Source organism: Henningerozyma blattae, chromosome 3 (assembly GCF_000315915.1).
Source record: "Henningerozyma blattae CBS 6284 chromosome 3, complete genome".
Lineage (NCBI taxonomy): Eukaryota > Fungi > Ascomycota > Saccharomycetes > Saccharomycetales > Saccharomycetaceae > Henningerozyma > Henningerozyma blattae.
The window spans coordinates 1,001,195-1,022,900 of record NC_020187.1 but is presented as its reverse complement, the minus strand read 5'-3'; the positions used below and the strand labels follow the sequence as shown (position 1 = coordinate 1,022,900).

General features: G+C 31.4%; 13 protein-coding genes across 13 annotated transcripts; 9 read left to right on the top strand and 4 right to left on the bottom strand.

Moving 5' to 3' along the window:
* Positions 1-192: 192 nt before the first annotated feature.
* Positions 193-2,142, top strand: TBLA0C04250 (uncharacterized protein; the record flags this gene model as incomplete). Its single annotated transcript, XM_004179696.1, has 1 exon — positions 193-2,142. The coding sequence occupies one exon, from the start codon at positions 193-195 to the stop codon at positions 2,140-2,142; it is 1,950 nt and encodes a 649-aa protein (XP_004179744.1).
* A 385-nt stretch (positions 2,143-2,527) lies between these two features.
* Positions 2,528-3,395, top strand: HOP2 (Hop2p; the record flags this gene model as incomplete). Its single annotated transcript, XM_004179695.1, has 2 exons — positions 2,528-2,628; positions 2,810-3,395. The coding sequence occupies 2 exons, from the start codon at positions 2,528-2,530 to the stop codon at positions 3,393-3,395; spliced, it is 687 nt and encodes a 228-aa protein (XP_004179743.1).
* Positions 3,396-3,578: 183 nt separating this feature from the next.
* Positions 3,579-3,836, bottom strand: AGA2 (Aga2p; the record flags this gene model as incomplete). Its single annotated transcript, XM_004179694.1, has 1 exon — positions 3,579-3,836. The coding sequence occupies one exon, from the start codon at positions 3,834-3,836 to the stop codon at positions 3,579-3,581; it is 258 nt and encodes an 85-aa protein (XP_004179742.1).
* Positions 3,837-4,546: 710 nt separating this feature from the next.
* On the top strand, positions 4,547-5,040 carry RPL30 (60S ribosomal protein eL30; the record flags this gene model as incomplete). Its single annotated transcript, XM_004179693.1, has 2 exons — positions 4,547-4,549; positions 4,726-5,040. 2 exons carry the CDS (start codon positions 4,547-4,549, stop codon positions 5,038-5,040), a joined length of 318 nt encoding a protein of 105 aa, XP_004179741.1.
* A 325-nt stretch (positions 5,041-5,365) lies between these two features.
* GPC1 (glycerophosphocholine acyltransferase) lies at positions 5,366-6,622 on the top strand (the record flags this gene model as incomplete). The annotated part of the gene is made up of 1 exon (XM_004179692.1): positions 5,366-6,622. The coding sequence occupies one exon, from the start codon at positions 5,366-5,368 to the stop codon at positions 6,620-6,622; it is 1,257 nt and encodes a 418-aa protein (XP_004179740.1).
* Positions 6,623-6,884: 262 nt separating this feature from the next.
* CCM1 (Ccm1p) lies at positions 6,885-9,440 on the bottom strand (the record flags this gene model as incomplete). Its single annotated transcript, XM_004179691.1, has 1 exon — positions 6,885-9,440. One exon carries the CDS (start codon positions 9,438-9,440, stop codon positions 6,885-6,887), a length of 2,556 nt encoding a protein of 851 aa, XP_004179739.1.
* A 320-nt stretch (positions 9,441-9,760) lies between these two features.
* CGR1 (Cgr1p) lies at positions 9,761-10,132 on the top strand (the record flags this gene model as incomplete). Its single annotated transcript, XM_004179690.1, has 1 exon — positions 9,761-10,132. One exon carries the CDS (start codon positions 9,761-9,763, stop codon positions 10,130-10,132), a length of 372 nt encoding a protein of 123 aa, XP_004179738.1.
* A 999-nt stretch (positions 10,133-11,131) lies between these two features.
* Positions 11,132-12,301, top strand: FMT1 (methionyl-tRNA formyltransferase; the record flags this gene model as incomplete). The annotated part of the gene is made up of 1 exon (XM_004179689.1): positions 11,132-12,301. The coding sequence occupies one exon, from the start codon at positions 11,132-11,134 to the stop codon at positions 12,299-12,301; it is 1,170 nt and encodes a 389-aa protein (XP_004179737.1).
* A 638-nt stretch (positions 12,302-12,939) lies between these two features.
* SCT1 (bifunctional glycerol-3-phosphate/glycerone-phosphate O-acyltransferase SCT1) lies at positions 12,940-15,279 on the top strand (the record flags this gene model as incomplete). The annotated part of the gene is made up of 1 exon (XM_004179688.1): positions 12,940-15,279. The coding sequence occupies one exon, from the start codon at positions 12,940-12,942 to the stop codon at positions 15,277-15,279; it is 2,340 nt and encodes a 779-aa protein (XP_004179736.1).
* Positions 15,280-15,901: 622 nt separating this feature from the next.
* LAA2 (Laa2p) lies at positions 15,902-17,140 on the bottom strand (the record flags this gene model as incomplete). The annotated part of the gene is made up of 1 exon (XM_004179687.1): positions 15,902-17,140. One exon carries the CDS (start codon positions 17,138-17,140, stop codon positions 15,902-15,904), a length of 1,239 nt encoding a protein of 412 aa, XP_004179735.1.
* A 380-nt stretch (positions 17,141-17,520) lies between these two features.
* On the bottom strand, positions 17,521-18,204 carry GET1 (GET complex subunit GET1; the record flags this gene model as incomplete). Its single annotated transcript, XM_004179686.1, has 1 exon — positions 17,521-18,204. One exon carries the CDS (start codon positions 18,202-18,204, stop codon positions 17,521-17,523), a length of 684 nt encoding a protein of 227 aa, XP_004179734.1.
* A 429-nt stretch (positions 18,205-18,633) lies between these two features.
* On the top strand, positions 18,634-19,398 carry CKB1 (casein kinase 2 regulatory subunit CKB1; the record flags this gene model as incomplete). Its single annotated transcript, XM_004179685.1, has 1 exon — positions 18,634-19,398. The coding sequence occupies one exon, from the start codon at positions 18,634-18,636 to the stop codon at positions 19,396-19,398; it is 765 nt and encodes a 254-aa protein (XP_004179733.1).
* Positions 19,399-20,076: 678 nt separating this feature from the next.
* Positions 20,077-21,405, top strand: ATE1 (arginyltransferase; the record flags this gene model as incomplete). Its single annotated transcript, XM_004179684.1, has 1 exon — positions 20,077-21,405. The coding sequence occupies one exon, from the start codon at positions 20,077-20,079 to the stop codon at positions 21,403-21,405; it is 1,329 nt and encodes a 442-aa protein (XP_004179732.1).
* Between the last annotated feature and the right edge of the window lie 301 nt (positions 21,406-21,706).

The following is a 21,706-nucleotide window of genomic DNA, read 5'->3' as shown; positions in this document are numbered from 1 at the left end:
TTTTTTGATCATACTAACCATTAATATTCCAATACTCTATAACACAATACTCTATAATACAATACAATACAACACAACACAACACAACATAACACAACACAACACAACACAACACAACACAACACAACACAACACAACACAATACAATACAATACAATACAATACAATAAAATAAAATAAAATACAAAACAAATGGGGTTAAAAAAAATATTCACCGTCAAACCTCCAGAGGAGGACACTATTGAACAAAACCGTTCAAATTTACAGGAATTAGGAATATCTACAAAACATCAGGCTCGTAATACATCGAAATTCGCAGCATATCGTCAATATGCGCTAGATCATCAACACGACAAGTTTTATGCACCCGAAGGATATGAACAATATGCTCATCCACAAGAAGTACCAGAAATACCACCAGAAGAAGAGAGTCAGACTCCTGAGAGTGCTTCTGAGGATAAGCCACGGTCCAGGCACCATTTTAAAGGTTTGACAAAGAAACTGGTGAGAAGGTCTACAAGAGAGAAACAAAGAGACGCTGAATTAGCAAGACAAGAACAAGAAAATGCAATTCCTGATGTTTACAAAGTAAAATCGCCACCTACAAATAATATCATAGCACCCAAGGCCAAGAAACCATTTGAAACATCTGATCCTTATGAAGTTTTCCAAAATAAGAGGAATACTCCATTGAATAATGATGATCCATTTTCTTTTGATAAGCAAAATTCATATACCACTTCTAGTGGCAATTATGGTCGTAAGACACCAACTACTTATGGCTCACCATTGGGAGGTTCACCTGTGGTGAACAACGGACAGTTTCCCCAGTCCAACGTACATGATTCACACAATAACCGATTTTCTGGTTACAGTACAGCCTCACCTAAATCTAATAACCCTTTTGCATCGTTTGTACAAGATAAATACGCTGGATCTGTTGATGATTTAAATAGGCAATTGACAAACTCAATTTCCAACAATGACCATGATTTAAATAAACCTATTAATAAAGCCTCAACATGGGCAGAAGATTATAAATATTGGGATGATAAGTATCAAAAAAATACAAAGAGTGATACAGAAAATGTTGATCATGATTTTGATTTAAACGGTCCTCCCGGTATATTAGAAGAAAATACAGAAACTAATATTGAACTGCCTAGGAGACATCAACAACAATTACAATTAGCTAAAGAACAAGAACCAGTACAGATAGCCATGGCTGAAGAAAGTGAACAAATTTTAAATGACGATTTGAATAGGGTGGCATTACAGGAGGATGAAAATGTTGGTTCTTCGAAACAACAGTATATAGATGATTATGAAGATATGGGTGATTATGGGTATTGCAATATGATTCAACAAAACGAACCACAGACAAATAGGTTCAAAACATTTGAAGAAGTTCAAAGGGAGGAGGAAGAAAGACAATTACAAGAAGAGGATGAAGAAGTAGAAGAACTTAAACAAGAAATCAAATTTACAAAACAGAGATCAGTGGCATCAACACGAAACACTTTAAAAATGGCTCGCGAAGCTGAAACAAGTGGTATGAATGCTTTAGGCTTATTGGGTGCTCAAAGTGAACAATTGGGTAATGTGGAGAAAAATATTGATTTGATGAAAGTTCACAATCAAAGTGCATCTGACAATGTTGATAGTTTGAAACGATTAAATAGAAACATTTTAGCCGTTCATGTGAAGAACCCATTCAATTCTAAAAAAAGATTATTAGCTAAACAAGAAAAGATAAGAAACCGTAGATTGGAAGAAACTATGCAACGAGAACATACGAATCAAGGAATCATCAATTCTACCAAGAGGATTGAAAATGCCTTGGAACAAAATAGCAAGCATGACCCTTCAGAATTACAAGAAAAATACGATAGACGTATGATTTTGGAAAGAAATCAGAAGTTCCAATTTGAAAATGATGATGAAGATGATGCCATGGAGATTGAAATTGATCGAAACTTGGAACAGATTGGACAAATCTCCAAACGTTTGAAGAAGTTAGCAGTAGCTGCCGGTCAGGAGTTGGACGATCAACAAGGTAGATTGAATAGTATTGAGGAAGATACTGATAATTTGGATATCGATATAAACTTGAATACTCATAAATTAGCATCTATACGATAGAATACGTTGAATTTTTGATCCTTTTTTTAAACTATTCATCCATTGGAGTTCCATGGACATATATTCGTTAATCGATACAGCACGATAGTATGCCTTGTCAGAAAGCAACACAAAAATGATTTTATGATATATAGATATATAGATATTGTTTTTTGTTTTTTTTAAAATTAAAATTTCAAATAAGAGACTTGTAAATCTCTGTTTGATGTGTAACATTATTATTCACTCCGATACTTCCAATAGAGGAAGGTGAATTATCAACAGAATATACCTAGCATATATATGTATATATATATATTTAACTGAATTCCTTTTATATAATATATTTTAACTTTCTTGAACTAATCGAAGATAAATTTTCCTTGCTCTGGGTATCATATGGTACATGGGCGGTTATTTTGCTTGGCCGGGTAAGAACAGCTCTATAAAAATAGAAAGGATCTGCAGCTTGAGCTGTAAAGAATATTGTAATAATGAAAAAAACATGTATGAACTAAGATTACCTCCAACTCGTCAAAACAAATAATTAACAAATATGGCCAAACAGACGTCACCTACTGGTATGTATACCAACTAATTTGCAACACAGTACAACCCATATATATAGTTTACTAACTCCTACAGATTTAAATTCTCTCGTCTTGGAATATTTAAACACACAAGGTAGGCCTTATTCATTTAATGACCTTTTGCAGAATCTGAAGAATGCAAACAAGGATGATTCCAACATTGCCATTACTAAACCAGCTCTACTGAAATCTCTCGACGCTCTTGCCCTGAATAATGAGATCTTGTCTAAGCCATTTGGTAAAGTGACAATCTATTGTTGTGTCGAGCAGAAACCATGCCAAGAAACCTCAGAAAATGTGACATGGGATGCTGTAAATGAGTTGAAAATGGAATTAGTCAACTTAGACAAAGATTTGAATGATTGGCAGAAGCAAATGACTGCTTTACACAAATATCCAGATAATTTAACCTTACTCAAAGAAATTTTTCTTTTAGAACAAGAACTACTAGAACTTCAATCCATGACAAAGCAACTGAATAATAGTACAAACTTCTGTAGTCAACAAGAAGTTAAATGTTTCATGGAAATGGAAAAACAAATCGAATCTGAATTGGTTAAAAGAAAAAAACTTTTGAAACAGATTGTTTTAGTATTGAAAGATGCTGTAAATCCGTCCAATATGAATGAATTTCTAGTATGTATATACGACACGATACTTCTGTCTCATATGACTTTCTACTAACAGCTTAATAAAATAAAACATATTTCCCCTCATAAATAAATATACAGGAACAACTAGGTTACGAACAATTTGAAGAATGATATCTCCGAATATTAAATTACATACCTATGGAAACTTATGAACTTATTTACTTTCTTTTCCTTGAATTGTTTAACACGCCCTACCAAATATTGTCTTATCTTTTTAAAATACAGCAACAGTCCCTATCCCTGGACCTGGAATTGTTTCTCCACAATTATTCACATATTTCACACTCTTATAATATTCGAAAACACCAACCATAGATACCCCATTCTTTAAAATATTCGTCGTTGAGGACGAGTAAGGAGTGCTTTCAGCGTAATTGCTTGGTAATGTCTCGCAAGATGTAATAGTCATCTGTCCTCTAACACTATTGATCATCAATGGGATGCTCGCTAGAATGATTTGATATATTTGCATACTTGTATATTGGATTGTTTTGTATTATTTGTTATTTTGTACTCTCTTTATCATGACACAAGACACCATTCTAATCTTTATTTCACCCCTTTATATAGTTTTACAAACATAAGACCTTATAGGCTTTAAAGTTTTAAAACCTAAGATTATTCGAATATAAAAGTTTTAGATTTTTTGAGGTTCTTCTAGTAAGACTCTAACTACGACTCCTCCAATTTTTGATTGAATTGTTTTAATTGATTTTCTTTAACATACTCATGTAATTGCCCGAATAGGATATATACATGTCTTCTGTATTCCTCAAAATAGCCGTGTTTCATCCTCATTTTCGTCATAATGAAACACGGCTAATACATCTACGACTCCAGATTAAGATGACGTTTTTCCTTTGATAATTTTTCTCCGATATGAGTTTAAATATTTTCGGACTGCTATTTCAGGTGTCTGGGTGTTATACTTTTTTTTCTATTTTTACTTTTTTTTTTTCTTTTTCTTTTTCTTTTTCTTGTTTTTTTTTTATTTTTCACTTTTTTTCATTCCGAAATTGATCCATTTTTACTGAAATCACATCGTGAAACTTTCAAAGTTTTTCATTTTGCAACTTCAGGTTAAAAAAATTATATCATCAATACATAAAACATCTATCTTGAAATAACAAAAGGTTAAATAGACCGGAGTGTTTAAAACAACAACTACAACAATACGCAGAGATGGTCAGTATACTTTGATTCACGATATTGAAAAAATATCAATTCGGCGTTTGAAAATGAACGTGGACATTGGTCTCACTTTTCAATATTCTTTTTCTCGCAAATTATGAATATTTTTTACTAACAATGAAATTTCTTGAATTTGGTACCATCCAAATCATGTAATCGTTTTTGTACAGGCCCCAATTAAATCCCAAGAATCTATCAACCAAAAGTTGGCTTTAGTCATCAAGTCTGGTAAGTACACCTTAGGTTACAAATCTACCATCAAGTCCTTGAGACAAGGTAAATCCAAGTTAGTCATTGTTGCTGCTAACACCCCAGTCTTGAGAAAGTCTGAATTGGAATATTACGCCATGTTGTCTAAGACCAAGGTCTACTACTTCCAAGGTTCCAACAACGAATTGGGTACCGCTGTCGGTAAGTTGTTCAGAGTTGGTGTCGTTTCTATCTTGGACGCTGGTGACTCTGATATCTTGACCACTTTGGCTTAAGAAATGTCTTAATATTTATAATTTTATATATGTAATTTTTATATTAAACAATTCTTAAATTCTTAAATCTTAAAGTTTTTTATTCAACTCCGTAGGATTTTCGAAAATTCTCGGATGGGCCCACTTTGTACCATTTCAGGTAACTAATACATTCCGATTTGAATTTATATTAAAGGGTAGATCATCGTCCATCATTTCCAAATCTAATTATAGATCAGGTAAAAAAACAATAATAACAAACAAAATAAATAGTATTAAAAATAACAAAAACAACAACAATAATACGACCGATCATTACACAATATCTCTCACTACATACCGAAAAATGACTACTGATCGTAACGATAGTAGAAAATATGAATCGCTTTGGTCTTTAGGTTCTGTGATGGAATTCCTAGATCCTTCTTCAGTTAACAGTCCTTATCTTAATTCAACTCCTAAAAGAAATTCTTATTTGGAAAAGGCAAGACTGAAGCTGAAAAAATTGGATGTTGTTGCATCGAAATCAGTTCCTTCTAAACAAAAAATATATGAAGATATTAAATCAAAACTATCTCAAAGAGTTAAAGATGTAGATAATTCCCTAGACACTATTTTTTTCAAAAATAGCACATCCCTAGAGAAGGCTTTCTACCCCTTTACATTGTTAAATCTTTTTTTAATAGGCTATATAATGGGCAAATTCCCCGATTGGTTTCATGTATATTATACGGGACTTTTAGGATTATTCATGCCCATTAGATTTTATACATATTACAAGGCCAACAATCATTATTTTCTGGCTGACTTATGCTATTTCGTGAATCTCCTTTGTTTACTTTATATCTGGGTATGGCCAAATTCAACAAGCCTTTATCATTCTTGTTTTGCATTAACGTTTGGTAGTTTATCCTTCGCAGTCATCACTTGGAGGAATTCTTTAATAATACATTCAATTGATAAAATCACATCATGTTTCATACATCTAATGCCTCCATGCACAATGTTCATTATTCAACATTCATTAACTTCAGAATTTAGAAAACAAAGATTCCCAGCAGCTTATTATTCAGCTTCAATGCCTTATCAAATTAAATACAATATCTATTGGACATCTTTCTATTATTTGATATGGCAATCATCCTATCACTATTTTATTACTGTAAGAGAAGCTAAAAAGATTAAAACTGGTCAAAGAATGACAAGTTTCCAATATTTAACAACACATAACTTTAAAGACTTATGGATTATGAAATTACCTTCCCCATTACCTTTAATTATTTTTACCTTTGCTCAATATTTATACCAATTAACCACTATGTCCTTATGCTATATTTGGTTTCCACATAAGAAAGCAGCTTCACTGTTTTTAATATTCATTTTTCTATGTGCAGCTCACAATGGTGCCACATATTACATTGATTATTACGGCAAGAAATTTAATAAAGAAATGGATAAATTGCGTTTAGAAGTCGACAACTTACAACAACAATTAAGCATTAGAGATCTTGACTCTCCTAATATATCTAGATCGGTTTCTCCATCTCTCATCTCATCCATATCCAGTGTTGTGTCTGACGATACAAGATCATCCGCCGTTTAAATGTTATATATAACTAAGAAATTCAAAATATTTGACTGTCCTTTTTTTATTTATTTTTATTTTTTTTTTCAGTTTGTCATTCAATCTTTGAATCTATATTTTGTAGTATTTTAAGTCAATAACTATAAACTATTATTTACAAGCTAGGTTAGATTAGAAGAATATGTGTATTATTAATAAAAAATACCAAAATGCATAAAGGTGTATAATAATGCCAATTAAAAACAAAATGAAACAAAAATATTAAGATTTTGTTTATATCCTAAATATCCAAATCCTTTAATTTTTGCTCTATAATTTGAATTTTAGTTTTCTTATTGATCACTTCTGATAAAATCCTAGTACTATGGCTGTCTTCAATTTCTTGTAAGCCCCTATACAAATTTTTGACCATCGAATACGTCCAATTTATACCTCGCTGAGTAGATAAAATTAATTTAATTGCATCTTCATACATCTTAGCTTGAGTGAAAAAGTCCACCATACATTGTGCAAAAATTTGGTCACTACAAACACGCTCTTTTTTATCCAATTTTTGGAAAGCATCAGTTTTTCTAAAATAACCTCTACCATTCCATGTATTAGTTGCCATATCATAATCATTAAATTTCATAGCTGCTTTCAAAGTTACTTCATAAATATTTTCATTCCTCAGAATTTTATGCTTTAAACTTCCTAGATAATCAATATTTTTACTTAGGGAATTATTAGATGTTGGAACAGAATTTTCAGTTTCAAGTTTGTTATACATATCTTGCAAAATTGCATCAAGAACATGTTGTTCGTATGAGAATTCATTTAATCTTGATATGTATTCATGCTTATCATTCCCCTGTTTAATTGCTATTGATAAATATGTATTTAAAGTTATAGGGTTCAATATCGTGCTATTAACAAGTTCCTCTTTCCACTTGCTTACTAGATACATGATTTCAAATTTAAATTCACTAAAAGTTTGACAATTCTGTCTGAAATTCTTTAGTAAATCAACATTCAATTCAGAAGGCCGTTGTCTCAGATCGACAGAGTTCCCAAAATCTAAATTGAAATGCCAGAGCGCACGAGATTCAGCCAAGATTTGCCAAGGTTGATTAATTTCTTTTAATGGTAGCATAGGAAGTTTAATATTATCTCCATAATCCCTGATATCATAATCTACACTATTTACAATATTTCGTCTTAAAATAATGCCCTCAGAATAGCCCAAAAGAATTGGTAAGCTAGTAGTAGAATATCTTTGATAAGCCAACATTAGATAATTTAACAATTGTGGATATAAAGTTTTTTTCCAAAGCTCCCTTGAAGTTAAACCGACATTAGCAGGATTAATTAATTCGTATTTATATTTTTGAGTAATGGCTTTAAAATATAAAGCCCTAGCTAATGCAATATCACCATCATAAGCAGCCAAAGCAAGCATTGCTTCAAGGGTAAAAAATGCATCTTTATCATTTGAATCACTAATAAAATCCCTTAAATTGTAGTCTTGTTCAATCATATGAATATATTTCCATCCATATAATCGCAATGATTCAGCTTTGCCTTCACTAGTAATATTGTCTGAACTCGATGTAGCTAAAGTCTTAGCTAAAGTGCTTAAAGTTCTAACAGATATCTTAATATTTTTATCTTGCATTTCGTTATAAAGATCTATAGCTCTGGAATAATTTTTTTCTTTAGCACATAATTGAATAACCGAATTATATGTTATTTCACTAGGAAAAGTGCTTTCAGACATAAACTTCATGGCGTCAAATACATCCCATGCTTGCTTATAACATCCGAGTTTGGTGTAGAATTGAATAATTACAGTAGAATTTTGTTTATTTGGTATAATTCCGTAATCGTTTTTAAATTTGCTTAAAAAATATTCCATATTGTCGAAGCTTTTCATATTACTAGCATAAGTTATACAACAATTTAGAATATAACCTGTCATTGTGCTTGATGCCTTTGTTGTTGGATTTTCAACATTCGTAAGTTTGTCATATTTGATGAGTAGATCTTTCATTTTGGAAATTACTGGATCATTACCGTGTTTGGGATCAATTAGCTTTCGATCATATGGAATTTTTGATAGATTTTTGAAGATACAATTAAAGAAAGAATTTCTGAAAGTTTGTGAGTCATAATAATTTAATTCATCCAGCATTTCTATTAAACGTTCAATATTTTCTAATGAAAGATTCTGAATTTTATTTAAGAATTTAAAGGCCAATTGCTTTTTAGAGATATTTCGAAGTCTATTTTTGGTTGAATAAGTAGAACTTACAATCAAGTTCCAATCTTGGTAAGATTGGTCAATTAATGCTCTTGTAATTAGATTATTATCATTTATATTCTTAACCAATGCTGGTGGCAATAATTCATCTGGTTGCGGTAGTTTATAAGCGGTTGTAGAGGAACGCAGAAGAGATTTATTATTTTCATGCTGCTTAGATGTATCACCAAATAGTTTTTGGAATAGTTCGGATTTATCTTCACTTGATTGTTTTAGACTATCAGATTGAGCATGCTGTTTTTGTTTCAAGGCTTTTCTTTCTTTTTCAGCAGCCCTTAGATTATTTTTCAAATTGTTTGTGAATTCTTGCAGCTGCTTAATTTTAAATTCTAGTTCCTTAGAACTAGCCTTGTCAACCCCTTCTAGGTTAATATCTTGTATTGTAACGTTTTTAACTTTCCGAAGTTTTAATTTATTTGCTCTAGCTTTAGGTATTACAGTTACCCAACGTTTATGGGTTAAGCTTGATGTTTCGCCTACCCTAAAATAAACATGACGTGCTTCTTTAGACGCTACCAGTCGTGAAAATCCATTCATGCAATGCAAGGTTATATTTTAAATGTATTAGCGTGTAACCTTTGTTTTAAAAGTGTATAGAAGTATAATTCAATTATCTTCATTATTAAGATTATTTATTAGTTATAGTTTGACTAAGTGCAAAATTTTTACTGTTTGGCAATCATTGTTAACTTTTTGAATTGCTTATTCTCGCGAGACGTTTGAAATTTAAAAAATTTCAGTAATAAAAAAAATCGATGAGCTTTATATAATATCCAAAATCGTAGTTAAGAAAACAACTCTATATCTGTACCATTTTGCGTTTTAGAAATAATCAAAGAGTAAAATAATTATTAATAATGACTAATTTGCCAGTTACTGAAACAGAATTAGCTTCTAAGACTCAAGGTAAACTAGTAAGTGGTAGAATTTGGAAACATACTAAAGAACCATTAAGAGCCAGCAGTCGTGTTGTTAAAAACAAGACATTAACCTCATGGGATCTAAGGCAAAAAAAGAGATTGGAGCAACAACAATTTAAAGCCAGAATCCAGGCCTTAAAAGATGAGAAGGCAGATGCCCGTAAACAAAAGATACAGGCGTTGAAAGAAAGAAGAGAAAAGAAGGAAGAAGCTGAAAGATATGAGCGCTTGGCAGCCAAGATGCATGCTAAAAAGGTTGATAGAATGAGAAGAAGGGAAAAGAGAAACAAAGCCTTGAAAGAACGTTAGGCTATGACTTACCAATGGTCTTCTACTTTTTCAATAATTACAGCATGCATATTAATCTTTCAATAAAAACTTTTATACTGTATATTAGATATGTAATACAAATTCACCTCGATTTTCAAAGTTTTTATATATAAATTTTTTTCCTTGATATATTTTATCAGATTTTCAAGACACACAGTTCAGTATAATAAATGATATTCAATAAACCTATTTCAACTTTTGAATATTATAGAAAGGGAATGAAATTAACTTAAAATAAACACTCATTTAATGACGCAATATATAGAGTAGGCTCATATTATTTGCTTCATCTCAAATCCTCACAACTCCTTAACTAAAATCACAAAAATAAATGCGATAAATAAGTTAATACACTAAGTATAAGTTTTAATAAGAATGCCAAGAAATAAACGACGAGGAAAAAATAAAAGTAAAATAAAATAAGACCAATGAAAATATATAGCGATAGAATCAGAACTTAATGACAAATTATTTAACGCGTTTAGCTACAAGTATTGATGAATAAATTAGCATGTAAGTACTGCTATGCCAGCAACAAAGGTATAATAAAAAATAAATGACATGAATTAAAAATTGCCATAATGGGATTTATTTTAGTCTCTTGCTTTCTCAACTAATATAAATGCACTTATTATATATAATGATTTTTAAATATTTTGATTGTTAAATATTAAAATATCAAAGAAATGATATAATAAAAAGATACTTATGGGATTTGAAGTTAGTAATTTATAAATGAACTTCTATATCTATATTGGGTAAATATTATGAGAATCATTTTTTTAATTATAAACTTTGAACCAGAAGTATGCCTCAAATAAACGCTTACCTTTAATTTTACTTTATATTATTCCAATATCGGAAAAACGAAATTAAAGAACTTTATTTTAAGGTAATTGATTTACAAGACTTTAAACAAAAGAAAAATTAACATACAGATATATTTTACTTTTTTCTAAAGTTAACTTGTGGGAACCAATGAACGTTTCTCGTATATTTATTAGAAAATACTCATTACTTCCAAATCTCAAACCATTAAATATTTTATTTTTTGGTAGTGACACATTTAGTGTTCAGTCATTTGAAGCTCTTCAGAAGTTAAGGACTACGGCTATTCCTGGAACTAACTTACCGTATGTAGATAGAATTCAAATTGTCACTAAGCCAGGCAAATGGTGTGGTAGGGATAAATCAACCTTTAAGGAAACTGCCATTGCAATTGCATCGAAAAAAGTACCTAATGTTCCTCTAATTGAATGTGATAATATGAAAGATCTTATGGGATTAACTGATGTTGTTACCAAAAACAACATTAATACATTAATTGCTGTTTCATATGGTAAGTTAATACCAGACCAGCTAATCAAAACTGTCCCCTATTGTATGAATGTTCATCCGTCATTATTACCAAGATATAAGGGGGCTTCGCCAATACAATATTCCTTATTAAATAAAGATAAGTATACAGGTGTTACAATTCAAAGTTTACATCCAACAAAATTTGATTGTGGAGAAGTTATTTCACAAACCGAGCTATTATCAATCGTACAACTATTAGAGTTGCCATCTTCAAAAAATAGAAATATGGAACTTCCGCTCAATACTTCTAAACTAACGGACCAATTGGGGATCAAAGGTGGTGAAATGCTACAAAACGTTATAACTAATGGGCTGTATTTAGCTGGTATGCATAATAACCCCGTAAAGCCAGGTATTAAACCGAGCTTTGCTCCAAGAATATCTAATGAAATGAAACGTATAATCTGGGCAACTGAAGACGCCAAAACTATCCTAAATAAAAAAGATGTATTAGGGCCAGTTTATACCTATATAAACTGTCGACCTGTAACTAAAAAAAAACAAAGGGGATCTGCAAATTCAACCCAGGAGTTTACAAAGAGAATAATCATCCATGATTTCTCTGTTATAGACAATACCAATAATACAATATCTGATCATTTGAAACCAGGCTCTTTCAAATATTCTACCGAAATGGGCAAACTGCTTATTAAAGCATATGGACCCACGCTTCTTGCAGTAGATACCCTTCAATTCGAAGGATTTGCCAAGGAAACAGCAGAAATGTTTATCAACCGTTTACATAAGCGTGGTGGATCTACTGATATAGAAAAGGCTAATTTTGTTTAGACTTCATTATGAACTCTTAAAACCATTACGAGTTATGATCTTCACATGATACTCTAACTTTCATCGTTAAGTTACCTTTCAGTTTCTCCACAATCTTTTTCACATAATCACTGCTACTGAGAAATAGCTGTACAAAATTGCTGCGTAGTTACTCTGTGGCTATGCAGAATTTCATTTCAACAAATTGTTGGACCTCGGCAATCTTTAAAATCCGAATGTGGAAAATTGCAAATTCCAGTCATAGATTTCACAGGTTTAGAAGTTGAATATTCTTCATCTTTGGAGGCGTAACAACGTTTGTTCAAGCTACGCTGAATGTGCACTTCCAATTCTTAGACTAGGTGAAACTAAAGAAGTTTCTTTTTTCCTCCTGTGGGTTGAATCGATTTTATGGTAAAAAAATAAGTTGAGCAAGAAAAACACACACATTCTTCCTTGTTAGCAAAGCATACTACAACCATAATACCACTTCTGCATGCATTGTTGCCGTGTGTAAAGGATATTTTGAAGGTGTAATCGGATTATAGAGAAAAAAGAAGGCACCGATATTTTATAGTGACTACTAGCCATAGAGAATTCCAAGATACCAATATTTGTAAATTGGTATACGCTCGATCATTAATAGCATTTATCTCATTATGGATAATAATCAACCTTCATTAATTATACCCAAAATTGTTGAAAATAATAAAATAGACCTTCCAATCAACTCTGACCTTGCAAACTCTCACGATAGAGACCAAAATTCAGAAGAAATAGAATATGAAGATGGTTATCACTATAAGGAGCCACATTGGATAAGAAAATTCATATATGATGCTATCTTGTGGGTATTGACATCCATCTTTGATTGCTTTTTCAGAGAAATTAAATCTCGTGGTAGTTTCAAGATACCGACACAAAGCCCAGTTATATTTGTGGCCGCCCCACATGCTAATCAATTCGTAGATCCAATCACTTTAATGAGACAGATTAAGATATCTGTCAATAGAAGGGTTTCGTTCTTAATTGCTCAAAAATCTTTAGGTCTTTTAACTATTGGGGTTTTAGCTCGTTGTATCATGTCAATTGGTGTTGTTAGAGCTCAAGATAATTTGAAACCAGCAAGAGGTAAAATCACCATAGATCCAAATAACCCCTGTAGGATTATTGGCCATGGCACGAAATTTTTAACTGAATTTGAACCAAAGGGTTTAATTGGTTTACCAAAATCCTTGGGTAATGTAAATATCCAATCCATTGAAAGCGAAACTTCTTTGATTTTACGTAAGGAATTTAAAGATAAACCAGAAATCAACGAATTATTGAGAAAAGGTACTAGTTATAAATATGCTCCAAAATTTGATCAATCTCGCATGTATCATAAAGTTTTCGAACATTTAGCTCATAATGGCTGCTTAGGTATTTTCCCAGAAGGTGGTTCTCATGATAGAACCGATCTCCTACCATTAAAAGCAGGTGTCGCTATAATGGCACTAGGCTGTTTAGATAAACATCCAAATTGCAACGTTAAAATTGTTCCTTGTGGTATGAATTATTTCCATGCTCATAGATTTAGGTCAAGAGCTGTAGTAGAGTTTGGTGATCCAATTGAAATTTCCCCTGAATTAGTAGAAAAATATCGTAATCCAGAGACTAACAAATTAGCTGTTAAAGAATTATTAGATACGATATCCGAAGGATTGAGAGCAGTCACTGTAACATGCCCTGATTATGATACTCTAATGGTTGTCCAGGCAACAAGAAGACTATATTCCGCTCAATTGCCTTCTAAATTACCGTTGCCAATGGTTGTAGAGATGAATAGAAGAATAGTTAAAGGTTATGAAAGTCGTAAAACTGATCCGGAAATTATCCAATTAAAAAAAGATATTTTAAATTATAATTCCAATTTACATCGTTATAACGTACCCGATCATTTAGTAGATGTTGCAGAAATAAATTTTTTACAAAATTCCATTCTATTATTTTTTAAGTCTTTCAGATTAATCTTAGCATTATTGTTATCCTTACCAGGTATTTTAATGTTTTTACCCGTTTTTATTGCATCTAAAATAATCTCTAAGCGCAAAGCAAAAACAGCTTTAGCTGGTTCCACTGTCAAGATAAAGGCAAATGATGTCGTAGCTACTTGGAAAATTTTGATTGGTATGGGATTCACTCCAATTTTATATATTATTTGGTCTTCATTATTAACCTATTATTTGAGTACCTGGTATCATAATAAATTTTGGGTTTTTGTTTTATCATATTTATTCTGTGGGTTTGTAACTTATTCTGCTTTAATAATTGGTGATATTGGTATGGACATCTTTAAATCTTTAAGACCTTTAATATTTTCCATTACTACTCCAAAAGGCTTGAAGGCTTTAAAAAAACAACGTAAAGATTTAGCTGAACGTATCACAATAATGGTAAACTCATTTGAAGATGATATGATAGGTGATAGCCAAGCTTTTACTTGTGATGAAGAATCTGAAGAAAGAAAAACCACCGAGTTGAAGAGAAGAAGATTATTGAAAAAGAGAAAGCTAAAGAAACTACAAAAAAAAGCAAACTCTCTAGAACCAATTCAATCTTCAGAATCTGATGCCATATCTCTGGTCAATAGTGATAATTCACTATCAAATATACCTTTATTCTCAACAGGAAATAATCTTGATCTAACATCAACAACTTCTGCAGTATCAACCTCTCTATCTGAATTTGAAATAGAGGATAAGATTCAAGGGAATACATTTATAACGGTCGATAATATTAATAATTATTCCAGTACTTCGCATACTACAAACGGTAGCAATTTAGGTTTAGCAGAAAAGATTGCGCAAGCAGTTTGGGAAAAAAGAGACCATGATGATGATGATGATGATGATGATGATAGTAATGATGATAGTAATGATGATGACGACGACGACGATAATACTGATGATGATAATGATAGCTATGATAATTCTACTGATGAAGAAGAAAAGCATTGATAATTGATTTCCATGTAACATGCCATCTTCTCCAATTTCATCTTTTTATTTTACTCCATTCTTGTGTTTTTTCCCTTCTAAATTGTAACTTCACTAATATCTGATTCTTGTATTTTATGCTTTTTTCCACTTCCCTATTGTAATCTTTTATTGATCTTTTATTTTAAAAAAATACATTTTTTTTGAAATACTGCAAGTTTTATGATTTATTGATATTTTTATATAATTGAATATACATTATTCTTTTCTATAGTTTACATACTACAAAATATATACAAATAAATATCTTCATATAACTTTAAGTAAAAACGTTAACTAATTTTTTTGACAATCTAAATAGAAATGTAGATATTTTTTATGTCAGTTATTGGACTAGTGAAGCATTTTAAAAAACTAATGGGCCCTCATTTATATCAGTGAAATGTTGAATCCTACCATAGTAAAAAAAAGTACAATTAAATATTAAAATAGATTTAAAAATATTTTATATCGGACTACTATACAGTCTATCAGCTGCTATTTTACTTATTTAATTTTTATCTTATTTAATCTTTTTTTTTTTGAAATTGACTTATTCTTTTTTATTACAGTCAACGTAACCATTAATTTATTGAATATTTTATCATGAAAAGTATGAAATATTATACACCAACCCAACTAAATCTATTTTTCTTTTTCGATTTTGATTTTCCCTTTTTTTATTATAGTTTTCAACTTCATCCCTATATAATCTTTGTGTATGACCAGATAAATTTGTAATAACATTTTCATAAGTCAATTTATCTGCCGTTAGTACGGCTTGCTCACCATTTAATTCTTGTAACTTAATGCATAAAGTGTCAATTGCGTTACATAGCTCATCATGGTAAGCTCTTAATTGTTGTTCAGTTAATAATTCTAAATCATTAGAATCTTTTGAAATGAGGGATGGAATTTTGGTTTCTTGTTCATGGGCCCTTTCATTTTGTAACTCTATTGGTGTTAATGATGGTACATATTTTAATTTAAATGTCTCTCTTAAAGGATGACTATCTGCATGCAGACGAGCAGATTCACTATTTACCATCCCCAGTATTTTTGTGAATAGTCTATCATCCAAAGGTGGTATGTCTATTTGATCTGAATCGAAACTATCAGTATTGATGATATTATTATTTAAATGCCTAAAATGATGCTGATTTCTATTATTATAGTTATTAGATGGAACAAAATCTCCATGATTCGTATTACCATGCTCGGTAATTCGAAGTTTATGTAATAGAGAATATTTCAAGTCTGATCTATTCCAAATAATAGGCTGTAATACCGATTGATATCTTACTAATTGCTCATAAATGACTGCAGGCCTATCCTCTTGAATCAATTGATTTAAGTGATATTGATTGCTTGTATCCTTTTCAGCAGTGGAATTGGGTACAGGTATATTTAATAAATGATCAATGAATGATAATGCAGAGTTTTCCTCATTTTCTAATTCTTCATCTTCAAATGAAGCATCTGAAAAATTACCAAAATCATCGCTACTATCTGAATCATCTTCATCATTTGTTGACTTTTCATCAGTTGTTGACTTTTCATCAGTTATTGATTTTTCATCATTTCTATCACTTTTAATACTTTCTGAACTTTCTTGATTGGTAGTAACATTTTTAGTTTTGATATCTAAATTTTCATTTAAATCAGTTTGTGAAGTTGAAATTTCATTAAGCTTCTCATTTCTCTTTCTTTGTATATATTCTTTGGAGTCCTTTGTATGTATATCTTTTAAAGGAGCTTGGCTTGCTTCAACGTTTAATTCCAGCTGCTTTTGAGAGTTTAAATCTTCCTCAATTTTTTTAACAGCATCATTTGTAACAGGCATATCTTGTTCAGTATCATCATCTTTTAAATCATCTTTAGCAGCATCATTATTTATATTTTCATTAGTTGAAATATCATCACTTTGATCTTGTTTCTTCTGTTTGTTTGGACTAGATGTCATTCTACAGATCCCAATATGTGGCAGCTGATGTACAATTGAATTAATGAATTAGCACTTGTAAAATATACTCTCACTATTTTATTATAATGGTTTCTTCCTTATTTTGTTTTCTATTATTATTATTATTAATATTATATTTCAAGAAGTTTGAAGTCTATTCGGGACGGGTAACTCAAGATTTCTAAATATACACAAAAATCATTCAATATTAAAGCATAGATATTAAAACATAAAAGCAATATTCATATATATGTTACATACTAATCCAAACCTACCAAGTCTTGTTCGATCTTCAAATCTTTACTTTCTGTAGTAGTTGTAGGTCTTAGTGGATTAGGTTTAATGACTGGTTCGGTAAAAAATATGAACTTAACCAGGAATTCCAAATTCTTCAAAACACTGGTTAAAGCCCACACATAGATACCCAAACAGATTGGTAATCCGCTGATACTTTCAAGTTTACCACCTGATTTGTAGTAATTAAGGGGTAACAAAGCCAAAGAGGCAAACCCTTTTGAGACCATGAGAGTCATAATTTGTGGGAATAAATTGTCAAATGGTAAACGATAGACAATTTTTTTACCATAGTACAATTTGATTGCCATAAATGGAACAGTCAAAGCAACCAAACGTAATCTCTTAAACAATTTTAAGTTTACCGAATCATTCTGTGAGATTAACTCTTTCAATTTTTTCAACTCGATATCTAACTTGGAAATTGCTCTGTTATTCTTGGTCCACTTGGCATAGTTGTCCTGTGCGCTGATACTATTGTTTTCTAAGACATATTCATGTCTCTTGGCTAACTTCGACTTATATTCAGAGGTTAACTTGGTATTAGATGAAAATAATTTGGCTCGAATAGATGCATGATATTGTGAAGTCCAGTTTAAAAAATTGGTGATAAATAAAAACACAATGGCAATGACAACAGGGTACTCCATGGCTCACAATATTTCTGATGGTTGGTATCAAACGTTATCAAAGAAACAAATTCTAATCTTGTAACGGTTTTGCTTTGTTTTATCATTCTTGTATTGGGACCGAATGGTGTCGTGTAGAACGATGCCGCTTGCTCATTCGGCTGGTCGTGACGGTCGACTTTCGCTACAAGCATTGGAAAAGAAAGAACAGATTACCAGTTTATTTACTAGCAACTAAAGAAAAAACGTGTTAAATCATGATTTGATATTGAAAATATATATATATAATTTCAAGACATATTTTCTGTAGCCTAGACAGAACAAAAACTTAAAGATCCTGTGAACACTGTGAACACTGTGCAATTGGAATCGCAATTCAAAAAACCATACCTGCTGGATCAAGACTAGAAAAATTAATACAGATTACTACATCGAATAATACACGTTTCAATGAGTGAATATATTGCAGACCGTAACGATGATGACAGCTCTGAAGACAGTGGATCTTATGAAGAATGGATCCCATCCTTCTGTGCCCGTTTTGGCCATGAGTACTACTGCCAAATCCCCTCAGAGTTTCTAGAAGATGACTTCAATATGACTGCATTAGCTTTAGAAGTTCCGCTTTATCGTCAAGCTCTAGATTTGATTTTAGATTTGGAAGCTGTTAGTGATGACGAGGCAGAACATGGTGAAAATGGTCAACCAGAAGTGAGCCGTTCCTTAGTAGAACACGCTGCAGAGCAATTATATGGATTAGCTCATGCAAGATACGTTTTAACTAGACCAGGTTTACAAGCCTTGGCTGAAAAGTTTGATCGCCGTGCATTTGGGACTTGTCCACGTTACCATTGTGGCGGTATGCAATTACTGCCGTGCGGGCTGAGTGACACTTTAGGACGTCAACCTGTCCGTCTTTATTGTGCGTGTTGTGGTGATTTGTATGTTCCTGCTCAAGCCCGTCACGCTCAATTAGATGGTTGCTTCTGGGGTACCTCTTTACCGGGAGTCTTTTTACAACATTTTCCAGAATTAGGCGAATATGTAGGGAAAAGACCTGTTCAAAGCTATTCCTTGCGGGTTTTTGGATTTGGTGTTAATGAAAGAGCTGTCTCTGGGGCAAGAATGGCTTGGTTAAGACAAAGACCATCCACTGAAGAAGAATGGGAAGAATATGCCAAATGTGAATATGAAATGCCCACAGAAGTAAGCTGAGACCGTGGAACTCCACTTACTCAGCCCTTACCTCATCTACTTTTAGGCTATACGATTGCTTATTCATATTTATTGATATAGACAGTAGTAATTCATCCCAATTTTTTTTTAACTAAAAAAAGAGGCTTCGAGACGTTTTCCAAACTTCAGAACCAGTCTTGGTAAAGTCTTGATTATTCGGAACCTGTGAAGCTATATCTCATCTAATTGTCAATCTGTTCAAACTTGTTGCTACTTAAAATCTAACTACTACACAATTAAATTACATATAAAACTTGTATGATATATATATATATCACCAATTATATAGATATATATATTAAAATTTTATGACATAAGCAATGAAAGATAAATATTTAAGAAAAGCACTAAAAGATATAAACGAAATTTAACGGCATAAAAGGCAATGCATATTTCAAAAATAATAATAAAGACTTTTTAGTAGACAGCACAACATTTTTTTTTTTGATATCTCTTTTGTATACGGAACGATGAAAAATTCGAATTCTATTATCATTTCGGATAAAATATACGAATTAATGCAATTATAATAAGAAAAGAAGTAAATCTTAATTACTATAAAAATTAATACTACATTCTTTTGACAGTTTAAACAATTTTAAATAATCTTTAAATTTAACGTAAAAATTTTAAGGAACAAAAAATAGAAGTATCTAAATGTCTGCAAATTTTGCAAACAAGTTAATAATTACACCCCCATTTTATATAAAAGAGCCTTCAACAAAATGTGGCTATTGTCATGGTAAGAAAGATAATACATCTGATTTCATATCAATTGCTGAGGAGAATCATAATAATTGTACAATTGGCCTTCATTCCGAAAATATGACGATAAAGCAATACGATACGTTATGTAATAATAATTTTAGAAGATCGGGGACGTTTCTCTATAAAGTAGATAACTTAAGAAATTGTTGTCGATTGAATACAATTAGAACCTCCCCTAATAGTTTTAAACTAACCAAAGAATTTAAAAAAACCATAAAGAGATTTGCAAAGTTTATCGAAGCTCCGCCAATTGTAAACACATCTTTTGATGAGTTGATTTGTAATTTGACAAATTCAAAGGATTTTAATTTTATTTTCACAAAACCTGATTTTTCTAAGGAAAAATTTGAATTATTTAAAAGATTTCAAGATTCTATCCATAACGATCACGACTCCACAGAATCTGGATTTAAACGATTTTTATGTGACAATCCTTTTCATAATACACTATCATATTCACAATTAAATCAATTGAATAATTGGCAGAAGAATTCCAATTTTAAAGTTGCCCCATATTTTGGTACAATACATGAATGCTATTATTATAAAGATAATCTAATAGCATTGGCCGTGCTAGATATAATGCCTTCAGGGATATCTTCAGTTTATTTTATTTATGATCCTGATTATAAGCACTATTCACTGGGGAAGTTAAGTGCTATTCATGAATTAGCTTTAACAAAACGATTTGGGCTTGATTGGTATTATATGGGTTATTATATTCATGATTGTATAAAGATGTGTTATAAAAGTGCGTATGGCCAAGCAGAATTGTTAGATTTAAAGACACATGCATACATCCCCCTTGATGATATCACATACAATGATAGAAATAAATTATTCACCTACGAGAAAGGGTCTACCATAAATCAAGCTCCAATATTCTATAATAATTTGAATGGTACAATAATAGCCGAAGCTGATGAAAGTGCTACTATCTTGGAAGAAGAATATGGAATACAATGTCCTCCAGATGATGCATTCAATGAAGGTGTGCATAACTCTCTGCCGCGTGTAGTTCCTGGCCTAATAGACTTGAAGGATATGCTCGAATCACTGGAACGGGAGGAAGAACTAGCACCAAGCTTAATTTTATATGACAGTGATAATGGAAGGTTAAGAATATATGGCGGTATTGATAGAGAAGGGGATGAATTAAATCTTGTTGCCTTTAATTTGAAAAGATTGGGAATGGAAGACTCGATTGTGATTATATAAAAGGATCATAATGTAAATTAAGAATTTGCTTTTGGTTACTATTTTTTTTAAAAAAAGCTATTTAATATGAAAATAGACTATATACCATTACGGTTTTCTTATTACCTATTATAATGAATTTGTAATTGATAATTTCAATGAATACTTATGTAACTACCAGTTTTCAACGTAATGTAATGCAATGTTACTAATTTTTCTGTGTTAGTAGCGGCATCTGCTACGACATGAAATATATCCCTAACTCTTTAACCTATTATATTAAAAAAAATCTAATAAGATCATTTAAGCTTCACAAAACCTC